This window comes from Microtus oregoni, unplaced genomic scaffold (genome assembly GCF_018167655.1).
Source record: "Microtus oregoni isolate MIOR12 unplaced genomic scaffold, Mior012 000009F_ref0000495, whole genome shotgun sequence".
Classification (NCBI taxonomy): Eukaryota; Metazoa; Chordata; class Mammalia; order Rodentia; family Cricetidae; genus Microtus; species Microtus oregoni.
Genome location: NW_024543068.1, coordinates 52,823,413 through 52,845,628, shown reverse-complemented (window position 1 = coordinate 52,845,628; position 22,216 = coordinate 52,823,413). Strand labels below are relative to the sequence as shown.

Genomic DNA, 22,216 nt, shown 5'->3' with positions numbered 1-22,216 from the left:
CCGAAGTGAATATCTGTCCCATGTCTCCCCCAGTATACTTTTAGACACTAGCAGGTCACACTTGTGCTCTGTTCACCATGAGCTAAACAGACTTCTCGTTTCCCAATGTCAAAAATGTCTCCAAGGCATGGGTTTTATAACCAGTTATTGGAGAAATTTAACAACTGCTTCATTGTCTTCCAGTGCATCCCGAGAAGGAGCCTGGGTGTATTTGTGTCATCACAATATTACCGGGATGAATGACTGGAACTCTCCCTTTGACAGACAAAGCTTTTGCAAATCCCATTGTTTTAGCATTTCAGTTAAAAACAAAGAAGTGAAAGCATTTCTGCTCAGCTCTCAACCATTCAATGTGCTGATATAATGTCTATTGTTGAGATTTCCATACAGCTTTTTTCAAGCTAGGAAATGAAGTTCAAAAATACCCATTGTAAACAAGGGGACTGTGAAACCTCTGACATGACCAATTCATGGATGGGAATTATTATTAATAATAACCAGTATTATTATTATAATAATATAATATAATGATAATATTATTATTATAGATAGGAAAGAGAGAATAACCAGAGGTCTTTAGAGAAATCTCTGGGACAGAGAGAAGAGGGGTGGACTGACATTGGCTTGTGCTATCTTTTTGGGAGCAGAGAGAAGTGTGTAAGAAAGGATAATTCTTCTGAGTTATAAAGAAAAACCCTTAGCTGTAGAGTGGGGTGACGGGGCAGGGAGGGCTGCAGGCCTGTGGCTTAGGTGTGTGTTGTAATTGGAGCAAAGGGCTGCGTCCCCGCCACCCGGCCGCCCACATGGCTAGCTCTAGCTTATTCCCCGAAATAATTACACGGAAACTGTATTCTTTTAAACACTGCTTGGCCCATTTCTATCTAGCCTCTTCTAGGCTAGCTCTCGCACCTAGACTAGCCCATTTCTAATAATCTGCTGTAGCCCACGAGCTGGCTTACCAGGAATGATCTTAACCTGCGTCTGCCTGGAGTGGGAGAATCATGGCGACTCCTGATTCAGCTTCTTTCCCCCAGCATTCTGTTCTGTTTACTCCTCCCACCTATGTTTTAACCTATGAGGGCAAAGCAGTTTCTTTATTGCTTAACCAATGAAATCAACAGATTGATATATGACTCTCCCACATCAGGTGTGTTCCTAAGAACAAACCAGCAGGGAAGTGGCTCTTCCTGACAGATAGAAACCCGAGGAATGATGACATGGAGCAGCCGTCTTTCCATAGGGTATCTAGAGCTAAGCCAAGACTGTCATTTTGGGGTTCGCTTTGGACTTAACACTGGTGTCTAATGAATATTCTATGTCTTTCAAGTGTAATAGTTAATAGGGTTTTTTTTTTTTTGCCAAGTAGTGGATTGATGTCTCCATTATCTGTAGCACAATTAATAAAAACCCAGAGAACAGAGGTTGGGATTCAACTTGAAGGTCAGAAAAGCAAACAGTTACCCCCTGGCTCTTACCTCTACCTCAGTCTGAAATGGCGATTCTGCCTCCAGGAATCCTCAGAATGAGACTGTGTGTGAGCTGTCTCCTCCTGTTTTCTATTCCTCTCTAGGGCTGGCATTAAAGGCATGCACCACTACCACCCGGTTTCTATGACAACTATTGTGGCTATTATAGTTATGCTGGCCTGTCCTGTTACCTGGGTATCCTGTTCCTTTAAGAGACTACCCACACCTCCTCTCTCTCTCTCTCTCTCTCTCTCTCTCTCTCTCTCTCTCTCTGTGTTTTCTTCTGAAGAGGCAGCCCCAGCCTTTTCCTCCTCCCCCTTTCCTTTCTTTCTCTGTCTCTCTATCTCTCTCTCTTTCTCTCTCTTCCCCATAACCCCTTACCCTCAAACCCTCCCAAATACACACTAAATAAACTCTATACCCAAACTCTCTCCCCATTGTGTATCTGTCTCCTGCCCACTGCGGTCTCTCCCACCCACTGTGGGACCTGCAGGGTCATTTGTGCTGTGATACTTTCATTGGTTCCATGACTGGGGTTAAAGGTGTGTGTCACCACTGCCCGGTCTGTAAAGCTGATTAGTACAACTGTTTTACTCTTTGAACTTCAGACAAGCTTTATTTCTTAAAATACAAATGAAATATCACTACAATTATCCTATGAGGTTGGTGCTTGGTGACTTAAAGCGTAATGTAGTCTTACTCAAGGTTAGTGGAGGCCGCCTTGGCTGGGTTTGGTTCGGAAAGATCTCTTCTCTGGCTTTGCACGTAAAAGGAAGAAGATATGCATAGTATTCCCCTGTGAAGTGGCTCTTGGGAGCTGAGGGAACCTGGCCTGTTTGTATGAACTTCAGGTTACTCTCTGTTGACTTTCTCAGGTAAACACATGACTCAGGACAATCACTGCCCAGATACAACCTTGCGAAGTAGACATGACTGAGCTGTAGTTGGTGAGCGGGAGGTACAGGCTAGACTGACTCTTCCTGTACAGGCTGCTCTCAGTGATCTTCAGGGCACCCCCAGAGGCTCCAGTGAGCAGAGTGTGAAAACCAGTCAGTGAGAAAAACATCAACATGTTAGTCCATTACTGCAAGAGTTTTTTTAAAAGTAATTATTGCCAATAGTTGGGTATTGTGCAAGGTCAAAGGAAAAGTACAGATCATGCTGACAGACAAAAATCAGTTTCAACATTTGATCTTACCCAAAAGGCTGAGACGTGCTGAAAATCAACTTCAAAACTGATTGGTAGGCTGCTTTTGTAATGTTTTGTTTGCTTAAAAATAAGGAGAGGACAACTCAGTTTTATAAAAAGTTAGAGAAGTGAATAACACATCATTTTAGAATTATGACATTTTCCAGTAATGTTCCCTTTGAAGTACATTAGCTGTTTCATTTAGGGAAAAACAGATTTTCCCTCTAGCTAATATCAGGCTATGTAGCTCATGGCTCAGGCAAGCCTCAAATCACTGTGTAGACTAATTTGGCCGTAATTCTCTCTCCTTCTGCCTCAGTCTCCAAATGCTGGGATTGCAGAGGAGTGGCCCTATAGCTGGCTTTCAGTCAGATGTTGATCTGAGTAAACCAATCATCAATCTTTATGTAGCCTATAATGTGGAGACAGGAGAAATAAACTTAAGAGACTTTTAAAATTTAGTTTGTGAATATTACTTTTTAAAATAATAACCCAATTATTTTATTCATGAACAATTTCAGTGTTTTAATGTTTAAGAATTCTAAAAGCTATTTGAATATTTGGTGATAAACTTACGTAAGCTTAAAAATCTACTATTAATATTAATTTGAACTGAGAATGTAGCTTACCTCTCAAAGCCAGACAAAATAAAAAATTAATAGTTAGCTAAGTATATTCTTGATTTCTGTCTGGAGTTTAAACTATACAAAAGATAATGACTGCACAAATTTTCTCTTTACTTTAATCACAAATAGTAGTTAGTTTTGAGTTCAGATATCTAGCTAAGAAAGAGTTTAAACCGAGGTGTGCTCAGTGTCACCTGAGCCCTTGGCTGAAGTCCCTCCCTGCAGGTGACAGCTGGCTCCTTTCATTGCCCGACTGCTAGCACCTTGAGCAGCATCCAGCGCATTTTTATAAATGTTTATTGGAACCAGAGCTATTACATTTGGCAAATCTATAGAGCGAGCTTGTTCTTCTTTTCTAGAATGCAGAACTGGACTGTGGATTGTAACTGCAGCATCCAGAGTCATGGCTATCAGTGGATCGTTCCTGCTTTAGCGACAGTATAGCAGTGCATTAGATTTTAGTGAATTTGGTAAATGCTCCAGTAGCCTTCCATTCTCCTTTGAGTTTGCTCTTACTGCAGCTCTGAAGAGTACGGCATCAGCAAACTTAACTGTAGGGTGAGGGTACAACAGATGAATCTAATTCCCAGAAGTTCTCTGGTCTACCTGAGCTAAAGAAGACATCTCTACAAACCCATGGATGAGATGATTTAGGGAAAACAATATCTAACTTGATAGTCTGGGAAGGTACGAGTGAGATTTGTCAAAATGAGGTTTAAATCGTTGGCATCATGAATCATTTGAGTAATTCATGAGCCTATTGAACCTTACTGTAGTTACTTAATACTGTTTCATGGTTCATTGTGCTCTAGTTCCTTATTATAAGAGACCGATTCTGCAGGCGCTCTGTGTCTGAACTCAATGATGGCCTCTGGGAATGGTCTGCCTTAGACCAGACCTGCATACCATGGCAGGGTACTTGAAGGTGAGCAGAGTGAGAAGCTGTTTGCTCTTAAGGCTAGGTCTCCATTCTTAGGCACACTGTGGCACCCCATAGATAACTTCTTATAGTAGCTGGGTTTTAAGGAAAATCTCTCAGGGGGCTGCTAAGCTGTTCCATAAAGACCGTCCAGTTCAGGGGAAGTCTCTTTAAATGCAAATTAGTTTTCGAGAATTTCAGTGGAGAATGGAGTTGATGACTTCTGTTTTATGGAGACTCCCTCCCTCTTCCAGTCCTCCTCCTCTCTTCCTTCCATTTCCCTCCATCTCCCCTACCTCCTTCTTCTCCAATACAAACCCTTATAAAACAGCAATGTGGATACTTTTGTTTGAACACTTACACGTTTTCTTTGATTATAAATCCCTAGGTATATTAATCATATTTCAGTAACCTCTGCTATATGCTATCATAATTTATTCAAAGATATAAGACTCAGATCTTCATAATTTGCTGAAATATTTGATTTAATGTGAATGTCTAATGCTGCTTTCACTTGGAAATGGCCTGTGTTATGTGTGCACCAGAAGGAGGAATTTCCTTGGGGGCATTGCTTTATTGCTTTCCCATTCCTGCCTGCTCTGAGTCTGATGAGGTTTATCTGTCCTCTAGGTGACCTACAAACGGGATCTGCACGCAGCCGAGTCAGTGATTAAGGGTAAGTTCAACCTTGTGATTTCAGCTCCAGCGTCTCAGGAAACGTGAGCTAGCTAAGGATTTCTCAGGGCAGTTAAATCCCAGCCATCTCAGGAGAGCAGATGCCTGGAGGCCACGGAGCTCTCTGATTGTGTTTTGAAAATAATTGCATTTTGTTTTGTTTCCTGCTTGTGAAATACCACTTGTTATGCCACATTGAGTTTAATTTTTATAAAAGACTTCAGCCTATTAAGTATGAAGCATCAATACTATTGGAAGGACAACTGTAGAAACTGATATTTCGATAAAAATTGAGACAGTCCTCTCTTGCTCTGCTTAGAAGGCTGCTCCTGCCCCTCAGTAAGGTCCTGTCAGAGCACTGGGGAGTGTGCTCCGTAGGACAGTTTGCACAACCTAGAAAACTTGTACTAGATAATTGGTAAAACAAAACAAAAAAGGAAACTTATTTTTTCCTGACAACGACTGCAGTATTTTTTTTTAAGTGTGGTGATCATGTATGTGGAAACACCCCTTCTTACCATCACTATAACCTTTATGTTCCCACGTGGTGTATTTGATAACCACACAGTACTTATGACTCTGTTGGGAATGGAACCAGCACACAGAAGGAGCATTCCCTCTGTGTTCTGCAGGCTCTGTGATTTAAATCAGAGTTTGCAAGCCCAGCACCACACTGGCAGCACAGGCCAGCTGGTCGTTGCATTTCGGGAGGCCTTTGTACGTTGTTGAGTGGTCCCCAGTTACACCACATAGATGACAGCAACGCCGTGCTCTCTCCTTTACACCTGGACTGTGACCATGAAAATATCTCTTGAAGTTGTCAAATTCCTGCCACAAGGGATAAAGTTGGCCCTTCCTGAGAACCCCCTTTTAAATACTCAGTTTGAACCCCACTCTTAAAAACTGGAGATGTTCCCTCTGGCCTCGAGACAACAGGAAGCTGCTGACTGTTTCCATCTAAATTAAGTCTAGGCAAAATGATATGCTTGAGTTTTGGCTGAGAGGTAAACTCTTAATTTCAGGGTCTTGCTGGGCACAGAAGAGCCCAGTTTTGGTGTAGAGTTTTCGGGAAGCAGTTGGCCTCACATTTAGAAAGCTGAGCTGTTCCTATTAAGGAGGCTGTTTGCAGTACTGTCAGATTTGTTTCTCTTCAAGAGTATTGTGTTTCAAGCCATTAATGTTATATAATTTCTTTCTGTGTTTGTAAATAGTTAATCTATAACCATCCATCAAGAAGTTGACATAGATTTACATTATCAGTCAGGCGATGTGTAAATAGTTTTTTTGTGACTGGCTGGCTAAGCCGTACTGTTCTTGAACACAAAGACATAGAACACTCAGTTTGATTTGACTTCCAAGTAAGTTCTTCATTGCTTAAGTAGTGATGTGATGCGAGAATAAGTAGTTAAGGGTCTCAGCTGCCAGTTCTTCATCTTGTAATACTGTTCCCACACATATCATAGCCAACAAATATGCAAAAATCATATTTTATGCGGTTTTCATCTTTAGGTAATAGTTTCTAACATTCTATTTTCAAAGTGTTCTATTTTATCTTGGGAAAGTGGTGTGATCTGATCAGGTATAAGCAGTTGATTTAATGGTAAACTCAAGAGTTTCCTGATTCTTTAAGGCTTGTGTTTTTCAGAAATAGCTCAGAGGAGATTCTGATCTTGCTAGGCTTACGTAGGTCTACATCTCTGTGGCCTTCATACTGTGTACACATCCAGGCCAGCAGTCATGTGATTTCCTCACACCCTGAGATTCTTGTCTTCATTCAGTACCATGCTTTGGGACGAATCTGTTTTCATAAGCCCAGGTAATTGCGTTATACATCAAATTCAAGAGGCATTTTTCTAGGCTGCCTCGTATGGTCTCCTATAGGCCACATCTATCAAAGCTAGTTTTACTGCATTATAAGTTTGGAATCTTGCTATCATATTCCAACTCCAAGATTACACTCAAGATTGCTACATTCTTCAGGGCTTGTACTAAATACCAACACTGGTAACTGAAGTACCTTGAGAAACAGGAGAGAGAACTTTTGGAGTTTTCCTTTTGAATTTTTGAAGTTGTGAGATGTAGCAGTGTATGGTAGTATCCACCTACAATCCCAGTGCTGGGGAGACAGACAGAGGATCCTTGAAGCTCACTGGAAAGCGAGCCTAGGTGAGCTCAGGTTTAGTGAGAGCAACTGTTCATGACACCCAGTACGTGGCCTATACATACATGGCCTATACACACATACCCTATACACATGTGGTCTATATACACGTGGTCTATGTACATGTGGCCTACACACATGTGACCTATACATGCATGATCTATACATATGTGCCCCATACACAGGTGGTCTATACATATGTGGTTTATATGCATGCGGCCTATAGGTACATGACCTATATATACATGGTTTATACGCATGTGACATATACATACGTGGTCCACCTACGTGGCCTGTACATACGTGGCCTGTACATCCCTGCACATCCACATGTACTCTTCGTCCACACACAAACACGCAATTTTTAAACATACTGTGGTTAGCAGAAGTCTACTAGAAACTACTATTCTCAGGCTTGCCTTTTTCAGCTTTATCAAGTGGGGTCTGTTAATTTCACTGGTTGAGAATAAGACAACTACCACAATTTTAAGCAAAATTTGAAGCAGGCTTTAATTAAATACTGGCCAGGATGATGGTCTCTGGCGAGGTCCACATTTTTCAGAGGTGTATAAATGCAAACCAACAAGGCTATGCATTCCCTCCAGGTCCAATCAGGGAACAGTGTCTATCCTAGTATGCTTCCTGCCTGTGTACCTCCTGCCCACATCCATTCAGGGAACAACATCTATCCTAGCATGCTTCCTGCCTGTGTACCTCCTGCCCACATCCAATCAGGGAACAGCGTCTATCCTAGCATGCTTCCTGCCTGTGTACCTCCTGCCCACATCCAATCAGGGAAAAGCATCTATTCTAGCATGCTTCCTGCCTGTGTACCTCCTGCCCACATCCATTCCGGGAACAGCATCTATCCTAGCATGCTTCCTGCCTGTGTACCTCCTGCCCACATCCATTCAGGGCCAGGCATTGTCCTGCCTATGACCTCCCATGTGATTGGACATAGCTTGTGCAGTGGGGTCAAACAAGTTTGTTCATGCGAAGGAAAATGTGTGACTTGTTATCTCACCTAAGCAATAGCCTCCAGCATTTCAGGAAGTATCTATTCGTGGGCAAGGGGCCTGCATGTTAGAGGCAGTTTTGTCTTATGGGTCTTTTAGGCACAGTAGTTGAAATTTAAAACATAACTTTATCCATCACATTTTCGGAGAAAGCAATATGATACACACAGGTATAGACTGCAGGAAGAGATTCAACTCAACAGTGGTAGGAAGATGGGCCAGAGACATAAATCCATTGAACTGCCTGCTGCTACCCTAAGAGGTCCTTTCTGAATTCCCCTCTAAGGTGAAGTTTAGATTCTTGACTTTGCTGCAAAAAGAATTTTAGAACAAGTCAGTATTAAACAGAATTGGAGTTTATAAGAGGTGTTTAGGTCATGGTTTAGTAGAAAAGTATTCAGGGAAGGAGTCCAACCCTAGTGTGGGTGTGGGCTTCTCATGCATTTGATGTCAATGTGTTTTGAAGTTCTGTCTTTTCAAAGTTGCTAAGGAACTTAAATAAGATCATTGGGTGGTTCCTGAGATATGCAGACCAAAGGACAGAAGAACAAATTGCATTTGGTACTGTAAAACCCAAGATCACAAGAATTTCATGGGAAGTTAGTTAAGATGTTTCCACTGTCAACAAAAGTTAATAGTCTTGCTTGTGAGACTCACAGATAATATCTGGGAGAGGAATAAGGCAATACTTGGGGGCATATATATGCCTGAAGTATGTTTCATTGCTGTTTTAATATTCTTAGGTGCCTGTATATAAATGAATATTATCTTTACACTAACAACCTTCAGAGCACATATCACTAACTGTGTTGAATTCTTGATTCCCAACTGCTTGGAGTCTTCATCCAGACCTGTGAGTGAGGCACTCCTTCCCTTTTCCATGTCCCTTAATCTTCCCTGATTTTCTAAGCGGTCAGTCCATGACCAGCAAACTAGAGGGTAAAAGAAATATGTGGTGTTGTGGGAAATTCCAGAGAGCTGGTGCTAGGAAGTTGTTTGGGGAACCTGAGCATATATTCAAAATATGTTTAATTCCTCAGTAGATATGGATCATTGCATGAGGTGTCCAGAAAGTCATTATACAAACACAGAGCAAAACTACTGCCTCCAGAAAGCAGTTACCAAAGCTATGAAGACCCTTGGGGATGGCACTCACCTACTTGTTTCTAGCTATTTTAAGTTCAGGACTAATTTGTAACAAAATTATATACCAAAATAAATATTTTTATTTTTAGAATTTTATGGATTTCTGTGTTGCTAACAATGTTAATATGTATAAAATCTGTTTCAGATCATAGTTCAGTAAATATGTAAGGAATATCTACTGTTTTGTTATTGTGTTGGGTTGAATAATTGTATGGTAACAGATACAGGCATAGTGTTTTTCCTTGAAGATTTAAAGTAATAAGAATATATGTTCTTCGCCTCCTGCCTTACTGCCTTTCTGCTTGCAAAGGATGCACAGCTGGATTTGGTCTGTCTGTCTCTCCATCTCTATGCCATTAAAAGTACTGCTGTAATGTAGAACTAGTATGATATATGTATGATATATGTATGCTGTTAGAGGGCACACAACACTCATACCAGGTAGCTCATAGAAGTTAGCTCATTGGTTCTTCAAATAACTTTGCTTCTCCCAACTTACTAGTAGGAAGATTGAGATGACGGCATATTCTTCTCTGTCTCAAAATTGTTAAGAATATTCTCTTTGATTGAAATACAGGCCCGCATTATCCATATAACTCTTGGGCTCATGTCTTCTTTTCACTCCCAATTGTGCAGACCCACTTGCCAACATGAGAGTTGATCTTGGGTTTGAACACAGTCCATGAATGAGGAGAATTCTGAGCTTGTGAGAAGAGTGCACATGAGCAGATGAGTCTGTTCCTCCATAGCGTAGATTGCTCTTGGATGTGCTTTTGTGCCCCTCCCAGGGCTTTGCTTCAGACTACCATCCCCTTACCTATTATATAAGAATGATGTTTCTAAGCATGACTTGCTGAATCCATGTGATTTTGCTTCTGTGACTATATGCAATTTGAACTCAAGTGCACTTTACCCATTTGACCCTGCTTAACCCCCAGAGTGCCCTCAGCATATGATTACCTGAGGCCCTGAATAAAGATGGCTATTGCATGAGACCTTAGTCTGCTTCATTTTTGGCTGCATTCTCCAAGGTTCAGTAGAGTGGTATCAATTGTAGATCCCTTCTCAGTGGACATTCTGTTGGTTTCTAAACCCTGTCCAGCTTTTATGCCTTTGGATCAGGACTGTGCCTTTAGCTCATCTCTTGTGAACAAAGATCTTGCCTCCCAGTGCTTTTCTAGGAAGTACCTGGTGCTGCTTGCATCACAGATGTTCAGAAAAATAGACGATAACTAAATGATCATGCCCAGTGAGAGAACAAAAATATAAACCACATGGCAAAATAGTAGGTTAAAAATGATTAGTTGTATAGTGTTTAGAATTTTAAGTTTTATTTTTTTTATAAATCTGGTCTGTGTTCACAACACCTTTCTAATTTAGGGTAGACCTTGTAACGTTTCCTATGCTATAATGATTGCTGAATATTCTGTAATTTGGTATATTCCAGCTATTTCCCTCTTGAATACTAATTCTTGATGGGTAACAAGTACTTTGATGTGACTTCTTTCTTGTTTCCTTAGCATTTTTCACACTATAAAACTTTGCTATGATAAAAAAAAAAACTTATGTCAGATGCAAGAGTGTTTTCTACTGGCAAATTTACTACTTACTGGAATAATGGGTATTTGGTCCATCTTAATTTATAATCAAGTCAACATCTTTGGTTTAATATGGAAATTTCATTGTGAGGAAAACAAAATCTCATTTTATTAATATTTGACTTAGGTTTTTAATTTCATACAAGCATATGACTCACATCTCCAAATAGGAATAAAGTTCCCAATCTAATTTTCTTCTGCTACTAATTTTTAACTTGATTTAACTTAGCATCATTGCTTACATGGGTTCCTACTTATGGTGTACCATGGTTAGTGGAAAAGATATATAGAGAGTGGCATTCTCATGGCTGTCTTTTGTGGGGGCTGCCCCCAAATACAGCTAATTACAAATTACTGTTACACTTATATAAAACCATGCAACCCCAGCATTTCCTTTTCTTAAGGTAGCGTGTTAAATTTGGGCTGTGTTATTTAGTGTTTAACTCTTTCCAGCTTTTACTCTGAGTGAAAATGAAAACAATCTTTTCAGAGCTGTGTGATTAATTAGTACAACAAAACCCTGGGCTGACTGATATGTTCGTAAACATCCACTGAACAAAGAAGTACTGTATTTCCCACCCTGCCACAAACTGGCTGAGCCCACCCAAGCCTGCTCTGCATGTTCAGACAAACCCCAACGATGTTAAAGTGGCAACAGACGCCAGCGCCAGCGCGTTTTATCTACATGTACACAAGCCATACAAACAGTCCCAAACCGCACTTGATTTAATATGCTGACTGTATCTTGGCCAAAGGGTCAATATTCTGAAACTTTTCTAAGAAAAGAGCCCCTATGGAATTCCTCCATTAAAAGAGCTTATTGATTTTTTTCAATATTGCCCTTCAGCAAGCTTAATAATTCAGTTTTGTGACTGAAGAGTGTTATAAAAATTCATTTTATTCTTTCTTGGTTATAATTGTACAAGCTAGAGTAAACTTATGCTATAAAAATGGCTCATGGTGCCTCTTTTCCTATGATGCTTTATATAAAAATACAAAAAGAGAAGTTAAAGTCGAAAATCATTTTTAGCTGCTTTTAGTTAGAATTGGTTAATATTAATTCATATAAAGATCTGTGCCTTTTTCCTGGTCATCATTTATTGTTTTCCCTGTTTTATTTGTAAGGGCAATTGATTTTTCTGAAATGGAACTTCTTTTACTGACTAATAATTTTCCATTTTATTTGGAAAATGCAGTCCCCGCCTTGCAGTTCGGAACGTCAATGTACAGGTGCCGTTTACTCACAATATTAAGAAAATCGTGTCTGTGTTCTCACTCTTGTTTCTTCTTCATGTTGTCAAAAGGCTCGGCTGATAGGAAAGTGTCTGAATTCCTGTGTGCACACACATGAAAGGATGTAGAGATGCTTTTGAATGGGCCTTGACTGGAAGGAATAAGATAAATTACATATGAATAAATTTGGATCAGCATTGTGGAAACTTAGGACTTATTGTGTTGGCTTTGGTGTTTTACGCACATGGAAAATGGATGGCTTCTTTGTAAGCGTCCTTTCGTGCTTGCTTAGCATTGTGATTTTTAAGTATAAAATTCTTTTGAAACTTTTGAATGAAGTTGAAAAGATGAGCAAGGGGCAGTCAGGTTTCCACTGGGTACAAGTGGACCTCTCTACATCTGTGGTATGTCCTTGTCAGAGGTCCCTTGTTAATGTCTCAGTGAGGGCACCACTCATATTAACCATGTTTTCTTGGACAATGCAAAGTGTCAACTAAGATTTACTCAGAAACCTTGCTGTTTTGATGTTTCTGGCTTTTGACTGATACTTAATTTTCCACATTCCCCCCATTAATACCAAGTCTTCTTTGTACATAATAGGTTTTGTTCTTTACTGTCTTGAAAACAGTGCTGTGCTGGTATCTTGTTTGAATATGTGAAAACATTTGCGTCAAAAACATTTGCGTCAAGCTTTCGTTAATGAGAATAGGATGGCCGTAACATAATTTAAAAGGAACTTGGTTTCTTCAGCAAGTTATTGTTAAGAAAGATGTAAATTAGAAAGCTAAATATTTGGGTCAAGATTAGAGAAAATGAGTTTTCTTGTTTGTTTAATCAAACAAGAAAGTAAGTAATTTTCTTACTTTGTCATCAGCGAAATGTCTGTTCAAGGACAGGCAAGGGAATCTGTCATTTTCGAAAATGCCAAAGGTCATAGGGAGTTGCTAAGCATCAAATAAGATGATAACAGATGGACGCTGGCCACCTGTGCTTTACTCTGGAGTAGTATTATGAAAAGCCCCAAACCCAGGTATAACATGTATATTCAAAGTAATGACACTTTTTTTCCCTAAAGTACATGGACGTAACTTGAACCTTAGAAGAGAATATTTCTTTCGAACTTACTTTTCTGAGTTCAAAATGAATACATGCTGAAAATGGAAAATAATATGTTACCAGAAAATAGCAAAACATGTGTGTGGCTTCCACTACAGTGTGTGTCAAGACAGGATGCCACGTGCCCACATCTTCCACTCCGTTCTCAGGTAGGAATTTCATCTGGCACCTTGTGTCTCATTTTAAGCGTGCTTGCCATCTGATTATATACGTCTTTTTAAAAATCCGCACCAGCATGATTGGGCTTGAGTTTCAACATGCACAGATCAGGGCAGCTTTCTCCACAGGAGGGAGGCTATGCCGACATCGTCACGTGTTTGTATTTAATATTCTTGCAAGCCTATGTTTACTGGTTTCCTGTAATGATAGCTCATCGATTATTTTCCTCTTGTTTGCTTCCCACCTTCCACGTTTGTCATCCTGATGATAAGAAACCGTAGGATGTGACCGAGATGGTGCTCCAGGCTCAGCACTGCTGCCTCTTTCTATTTTCTCTCTTTTCCTTGGATAGAGGGTCTCCTCATGGAGCCCAGGCTGACTTTGACCTCGTGGTGTTTCTGCCATGGCCCCTCGAGTGCTGGAGCTAGAGGCACAGGCGCTCACTTTTCCTCACTTGAGAGTCTGTTTAATGCCACTCTTAATCTTTGAGGGATAGAACGTAGAACGTAAGATTGGTTCTGATTCCCAGACCTCAACAGAATGTGGAAGACGCTGACCTTACTTTGAATATATAGAGCTTCAATGCCAAATATCTTTCAGAAATACCAACCTGTGTCTTAAATATAGTTCTTATTTACCTGTGAGCTCCAAAGCTTTGATATGAGAAGCCAATCCAGTAGAAAAGGAGGCCTGGTGGAATAAACTTGAAGTGTCCTAGAAAACTGGGAGTGTTTCTCTGGATTCTCTTTCCTCTAGAACTAACCAAGTGTTGCTAGTGTTCGCTTTATTTATCTGAAGGGAAAGAAGATGAGAATCACAAACTAAATTTTGTCTTCCTTCATAACCGTTCAGGTTTATTGACTATACATTCATTTGCTCATGGAAGATTTTTATTAGAATATCACTTAAGTTTAACCTTCTTAAAAGAGAATCACATGGGACATCACATCATATTTCAAGGTCGCTGTTTAGGGAACTACGTTTTTTAATTGCTGTTTTAAAACATTTGACAATAATCCTACCATGTATGTGTGAGCCCAGCAAAATTATGTAGACTCACTCTTTTTCCCTGGGTGTTCAGACTTGCCCAGTTCTCTGGAAACCAAATACCATTATTTGTATTAATATTCTGAATATGAGATACTATCTGGATAGTCTGTTGTAAAATTTTGGATCCTTTTCAGATGACCAGCGTTTCAGTAGTAAATCCACACAGTTCCTGTTTTAACTATCTTGTGTCGTTTATCCAAGTGTCCATTGCATTTCTCAAAATTACTATGGTTTTATTTGGATCAGTCTCCCATGGCTCAGCTCAGTGCCTGTAAAGTACCTTGCTTATCACTTACCCCACTCTGAGAGTTTGCAACATGACATTTTGGTTCAGATCAATTTGTGTGCAGCTTAAGGGGGTTCCTTGGAATGAAGTTTATAAATAGCCCATACTGTTCTACCACCATACTCCTCCCACCCCTTTTCCCTGCTCAGCATTCTCCTGGAAAATATGAGACCTTGCCACTCCTTCATATTTTCAGTGACTCTGTTTATGTCCAGAACAGGCAGGAAGAAGGAACAGTACCAATGCTCCCCCACATTTCAAAGCCACTACAATTTCTGATCAGTGGGGAATGTGCCCCTCTAAGATTATTCAGGGTCTGCTGTTCCCCCAGATGCTGTCATGGCCACTGTCATGGCCACCACTGACACATGATTGACTAGAGGAAAGCATGTTCAAGTATGAGCACGAGAAGACAGGTGGAATTTCATCTCTCCTTAGTTATTGAACAAATGCTTTAAAGCACCGATGAAGGAAGCCCTACACTAACTAAGGCTCTTGAAACAGAGATGGTCTAAAGAGTAGAAATGCAAGGAATCAAACAGTAATTTTAGATCTGAAAAAATATATTCAGATTGAAAAAAATCACTTTCTGTGTAGTCCAGAATGTAGTGTTTCCTCAGTTGTTCTCCGCTGTGGATCGTCAGGTAGCTCACTGACTGACAAGACTGGTCAACCCTTGAGTTCCAGGGTCCATCTATCTCTAGTGCTCCTTTCCTCCCTACCAGGATTGTTTACGGTGGGTCCCAGAAGTCATCTTGATGAGCACTTTGGTGACTAAGCTGTCTCCCCAGCCCAAGGTACTTTCTGAATGAGTAGAAGCAGAATCAGTGTGGGTAAAAGACTAATGCATATCTAGGCTGTTGTTTTCCCCAAACCCTTACAGAGTGTTTGTCAAAAGTAGAAGTCGTCCACATTGTCACTAATTTCCTCACTTACCACTTCGCTGGATCTGTATGTACGAATGGTCTCATTCTGGAACCTTGAACTTGTAATCCTCCTGTCTCAGGCTGAGAATATAGGCAGGTGCCACTGCGCTCGCCTCTTTTTATCACAAGTTTTGTTTGAGATGCTTCCTTGCCAAGTAGCCGCAGCTGAACTGATTCTTGCTATGTATGTGGCCCAGGCATCCTTGAATTCATGGCACTCAGCTTTCCAAGAGTTGGAATGATAACCATGTGCTACCATGCCCAGTTTTCTTATCACATTTTGTGTGTTGTTTTTGAAACGAAAGACATTTTAACTTTATTTAATGTATCCTGATATGCTTCTTAAAAAATGTTTATCTTTTGTTTTGGCCTGCAGGTAATCTGAATATTGATACCTGTCTAGTCATGTGTGGTTAAGTGTTATGTGTTGCTTTGTATTTGATAATTTAGCAATTGGATCCTGGAGCTTGATCAGATTTAGAGTTATATTTTCCCTAAGACAAGAGAAGGCAAAAGTAGTTAGGGGTTCTTCCTAACCGCAACTTCTGATACTGACTGCACGTGTTCCGGAAAGGGTGTGAGTTATGACATATTCATTGTATTAATTAGTTTTCATGCATCAGATACATTCATACGAATTAAAAAAACATTTGTGCATGTGTGAGTGCGCGTGTGTGTATATATGTGTTGGTTTATGCCTGTGCACATGTAAGTACACAGGCCAGAAGTTGGAGATTTTCATACAAAAAAATTAAAATGTGTATGTGTGTACATATATGTATAATATGTATGTATACATGTGTGTGTGCATATTTGCATATAGGGGTTTGTATGTATAAATGTTTGTGTGTGTTGTGTATATGTGTATACATGTGTCTCAGTGTTTGTGTGGTATGTTTGTATCTGATGTGTATGTGTACATGTGTGTTGTGTTTGTTTATGTGTGGGGTGAATGTGTACCTGTGTGTGTGTGTGTGTGTGTGTGTGTGTGGTGTGTATGTGTGTGTGTGTATACCTGTGCCCATGTGTGCATAGAGGCCAGACAAAATCCTACAGTGTTCTTCTTATCATGCTTTGCCTTATTCCTTTGACATAGGGTCTCTCACTAAAGCTGGAGTCAGGCAAGGCTCAGGAACTGTCCTGTTTCTGTCAGTCCATTCCTGAGTTTTTAGATGGTGTTGGGAATTCAAACCCAGGTCCTCGGGCCTTTACAGTGTGTGGTCTTTCCCAGTGAGCCAGCTCCCTATTTCATTGTAAGGTGGACCAGAAGTAGAATGGCCCATAATCATTCACTGGTTTTATTGGAGTTGGCGATGTTGCTCAGTAGGACATTTATTGGATTTTCTTAAAAATTGTCTTTTCTCAGTTCATACTTGAACACACTACCAGGGAATGACATAATGCTTCCAGAAGCATCTCAGTTATTGAATTGACTTTTTTCTAAGACTTTATTATTAAATGCGTGTTCAGTTCCTGGTACTTACAGTTGTGAAATGTGTTGTTGTTTTTACATGCCATCTTTAGAGTACTGGGAGAATCTGGTAAACTGGAAACATTGGTGAGACTTGCAGGTAAACGTGCTGGTTGTTTGGGGTTCGTTTTCTTTCATAGTTTTTCATGAGAAGTAGAAAGACTCAGTGCTTGGGTGGCTCAACATATCTTTCTGAACTCACCAGTCTCCAATTGCCACAGTATGTAAGAAGATTAAAAGAAACTGAACCTCAAAAGAGTTACACTGCTCGAGGGGGGCTAATCAACTATGGTAAGCAGTTTGCGTATTTTGTAAAGAGAGGAAGCTTTTATAATGGCCACATTATAGAAAGTTATTGTCAGCTAAGTAGAGATTCCAATCTGGCTGTGAATCAGATCACTTTTGGAACTTCCCAAAATTTAGGCTAGAAGCTTGATGAGTCGTTAGCAAAACTGTGCTCTGAAGAGCATGGAGGTAGGGAAGAGCATGGCTTGTGAGTGACTTCTCATAGTCCACCAGACGGAGCCTTGAGTCCGAAGAGATAGTTGGAGATTTCTATTAGTCTGGTCTCGGAGGAGGAGCAGATGGTAAAATTGCCATTTTAAATAGAGGACATATGCATATGGTCCTTAGAAGGTATAAGAGGGCAGACAGCTGGTGCGTCTCAGACCACTGTGTGGTAAACATACGGTGGGACCTTGATTATGTGAGCTGGCCACACAGGGAACGCTACCGTTTACCAGTGTTCCATCTCTCATCTTGAATCTAGATCCTCTTTACTTAGGTTTTGCTCTCATGATCTTTAGGGTTGGGAATTTTAGTATCTTTTACTATTAAGATAGTTTAATGTATTTGTCTTTGTATCTTGTTGTTTTGTAAAGTAAGGACACTTTTTATTCTAATGTTTTCAAGCGTAAAGCTTGCAAGAACCTCCCAGGAAGCTGCTGTGCTTTCACCTGGTTTCGCAGATCCATGCCATGGCAATTCTTTGCTTCATTACTTTATTATTTCCATATGGGTCCTTCACTCCTCGTCCACATAACTGTGTGCTAAGTGGGTGATGGACTAGGTGTGTGCATTTATATTGTTACATAGCACTCTGATTCCAAATGCTATTCCAAGAAAATGCTAATATAATGGTTGTACTTTCGCAAGGATAATCAGGACAAATACTAAAGGCTTAAATAATTATCACCAAATGAAAAAAGGAACATTAAATTCCTTTGAACACTGAAGTCATTATGAACACTCTTTGCTGACAGGCATAAGAATTTAGATGGACATAATTTGAGACAAACACAGCATTTTAAACTGATATAGAATAGAGCTTATAGGCACTCATAATTTAAAACAGCAACTCTACTCATGAATTCTAAAAATTACAGAAATGTTATCAATTTTATACAATTTGTGGAGGATAGATAAAAATACTTCTGACCTGTAAATAAATATGACAGACTTAATGAGATTATAAAATTCTGTTTAAAAATTTTCAGATACAATTATGATTTAGCAAGGAAGAAAAGACTTTATCCTGTGTTTAGAAGTTTATATATATAGAAGATTAGAGCTTATAAACAAACTTAACAAAATTATTGCAAGATCCGGATAAAAATAATTTTGCACTGAAATAGAAAATAAAATTAGAATGTCAATTGACAGTATTACCAACGAACCATTGTAAAACAACTCTGTGCTAAATGCTATAAACCACTGTTAGCTTGGAATAATTAAGGAAAATATCAAAAAATTGGGGACTGAATCATGATCATTGAAAAATGTAATATTTGATGATGTTATTTCTTTAAAAACTCTGAATTACAGAAACTTATTGGAAAATTTACATGGCAATAAAAGATTCCTAAGTAAAAGTTCTATATTTAAAATAGTTGAAATACAGTCTAAGATAAATGCCAAATATAGTTAAGATTTAATTGTTAGTATGTTTTAAAAAGGTAGAAAACTGCAGGCTTTAGTTTTGGTACTAGTAATTACTTTGAGCAGAGTGGGTATACATGCATAGGAGTATATAATAAAGCAAAGAGGGAACAATTTATATATTTATTTTTTATTTGAATTAAAATAATTCAATTCTTCACTATATGTAGTTTATCAATTTGTCAAAAGTGATTTAGTGCTGACACACTGACTGTTGTGTTGGCAGTTACTTTGTAGTCATAGATGCATCTTTTTGTGTATTAGACATATTTAGAAATATTCCTAGGCATTTACAATGATGCTGGAGAGACCCATTTCCTTCTAAGGATTTAAATTCATGTATATTGATTGTGTTGACTTCATTTTAACAGACTCTGAATGGAGGCTGGTTGCCTTGTCCTCAGAGTCTTTTGGGAGGGGATCTCATGACCTTGGCCTTGATGGATATCCTGCCTGAGCCTTTCCTACTCAATACTTCTTACTCATTTTGCTGCTTATAGATCACACTATGCTTATGGGTACTTTCCTTACACCAACCTTTTTCATCTTATTTTTATTTTTATCTCTGTGAATTCCTTCAGATTCCTTGCTTCCACTCCTAAGCAAAGCCTACTCACCTTTCCAGGGTGGGTTCTAATCTCATTTGATCATACAGCATCACCTGTTTTGTCAGCAGTCTGTTTTCATAACGTGGTGATGTTCCACAGCACTTCCAGGCTGACTACTTTGTCTCTATTCTAATCAGAGTGGATTTTATTAGGGTTGTGCCTACAGACTTCTGGGAATAATAGAACCTTAGCAGGTAAGCAGGTAGATGCCTGAGAGAAGAGGTGATATGAAGTAGCGTAGCTTAGTGCGGAAGGTCCACATTCAGAAGAGGGATGCTCTCCTCAATCCACTGGAATGACTGTGTTTACATTTGCGTAGTTGTCCCGACTGCAGAGTCTGAGCAAAGAGTGTGTGATCAGCTTTTTATAACAACTATTACAAGTGTGGTGTCCCTGTAGGAAGGTGTGGTGTTTATGGATACCTGTCTGTAAATATCCTGGCATGAAGGCAGAAGTGGCACCACTTTGATAATAATATATGCTTACACTGAAGCATTGAATGTGAGGATGGCAATGAAGGAATGTCAGAATGTTTGCCGGTTCACCAAGTGTTCCATGTCCTTTCCACCATGCCCATTTTAGTCTTCCAAGATAGCTGTAGGTCTGTAAATGTAATATTTTGGGATTTGTGTACCTTTTCTACTACTAAGAGCCCTGGGATCTTATGAGTGTCTGTCCCTTTCTCTGCAGTGAAGACTCTGACTTACTGTACATATTCACAATAATTCTTTTCTCCATGGTCTCCATGTTCTCTACATTACTGTAACTTTGTAAACAAATTCCTGGTCAAATTGAAATTAGTAAAAGGAGTACTATCACTCAGGTGGTATTATCTTAACTGTCCTATCTAGCTTTGCTTGAAAAAAATATTATTAATTGATTAATTCCTGTAAAAAACCTATGACATAAGCCACCCATGTATCATGCAGCGAGGTTAATGCTGACCCAGCCAGTTTTGACTGGTAAATACTATTTTCAATAGTTTTTTTTCTTCTTAGTTCAAGACTCCGTAGTGTAGTGTACTCGACAGCTGTAGTGATGTTCCTTAGCACCTCAGATCCCCATAGAGAAGGACTTCATATCTTTTGGGAGAATGCACAGGAAGTTCAGAGGTGAATGCCACCATGTCACATGGTTTATATTTAAACATTTAAGCTATCTCAAACAAGCTAACAAGTTTGAGAAAAATTCAGCCATTTTCATTTCCTGTGGTAAGAATACCAACTGGAACTGAGCTGTATTGGATTGACCATGTAGGCACAAGCCAAAGAAAAACCTGGGAATGGTTTGAAGAAAATATCTGTCTATAAGTGGGACTATCTGAGAACCAGGGAAATTCCTCCTGGTCAAGAATGGTTAGCGGTGGTCACATAAACGATGGTCACTTCTAGTTACTCCTTGTAAAATGTAAACCAAGAGCTTGTCTATGTGCTGGATGGGTGCCTACTGCACTGTGTGTGATGTGAGGATACAGTGGCCTGGCTGGTACAGAATCCAGGATGCCTCAGCCTGTAGCTCAGGTTACTCTACCTGGCCTGGAGCTAGACTCTGCCTCATCTTACTCAAGGGGGATGAAGATCAAGCAACCACACGATTTTAGATAATAAGGCTTTGTTCTATGCTTTCTTTGAATGATAAAGTTTAAAAACTTTTTTACTTTTAATTTCAGAGAAAATTTCACAAGAGATTTGTGTGGTTATGAACACAAAAGATGAAGAGTCTGCAGGACATCTTCTCAAGGAAGTGCTAAAAAAGGAATTAAATGTAAGTATTCAAAGACTGGGCAGGAGTACCTGTCACAAATTCTTGTGGCATGAAAGTATCTTCCTTGACAAAGCCCACAAATCATTCAAATGTAATGTTGCTAGCTCCTCTTTCCCTAAGATCCTTCATCGTCTCAATACTGTGATTGAGAAATGAAGGAATAAAAAGCAAAATGATGCTCCCATAAGTAGTGATTCACTGGAAGACCTATCTACAAAACATATTCAAACTAACCTAAGGTTTAATACAGTAAATGAAACTATATACAATCAGCTTCGGATACAAGCATGCTCCATCTTGTCCATTCTTCCTGGGCAGTGGTTCTTAAACTTCCTAATGCTGTGACCCTTTAATATGGTTCCTCATGTTGTGGTGACTGCCAACCATAAAATTATTTAGTTGCTACTTCATAACTGTCATTTTGCTACTGTTAAGAATAGTAATGTAAATTTTCCTCTTCAGAGGTTGCTCCTTTTTAGATAGATGGACATGATTAATTATTACTTTCTCTTTGTTTTTATTTGTCTAGAATTTTCTTACTTTCCACTTTGTATTTCTTTTCAAGCCTGAGAAAAACCTGTTAACTTGCTACTTTACTCTTCATTTCTGCAATGAGTGGGGTTTTGTCCTGTTGTTTCTAAGCGTTCCGAAGCTGGTTGTATATAGTTTCATTTATTGTATTAAACCTTAGGTTAGTTTGAATCTGTTTTGTAGATAGGTCTTCCAGTGAATCACTACTTATGGGAGCATCATTTTGCTTTCTATTCCTTCACTTCTTATACATCTTTGAGATCCCGCAGGTATTCTGTAAGACAGATAGTTTCACGTGCTATTAAGGGGAAATTCTGGCTTATCAAATAGTTTCTACT

At 39.5% G+C, this 22,216-nt stretch overlaps 1 protein-coding gene across 5 annotated transcripts in view; it reads left to right on the top strand.

The window, feature by feature from the left end:
• The window catches only part of Crppa (CDP-L-ribitol pyrophosphorylase A), a 260,261-nt gene that overhangs the window by 81,595 nt on the left and 156,450 nt on the right, over nucleotides 1-22,216 (top strand). For all 5 annotated transcript variants that reach the window (XM_041658392.1, XM_041658390.1, XM_041658391.1 and 2 more), the window contains 2 exons: nucleotides 4,831-4,876; nucleotides 21,253-21,347. In XM_041658392.1, the coding sequence (XP_041514326.1) occupies nucleotides 4,831-4,876; nucleotides 21,253-21,347 (141 nt within the window). The remainder of the gene's footprint in view (nucleotides 1-4,830; nucleotides 4,877-21,252; nucleotides 21,348-22,216) is intronic.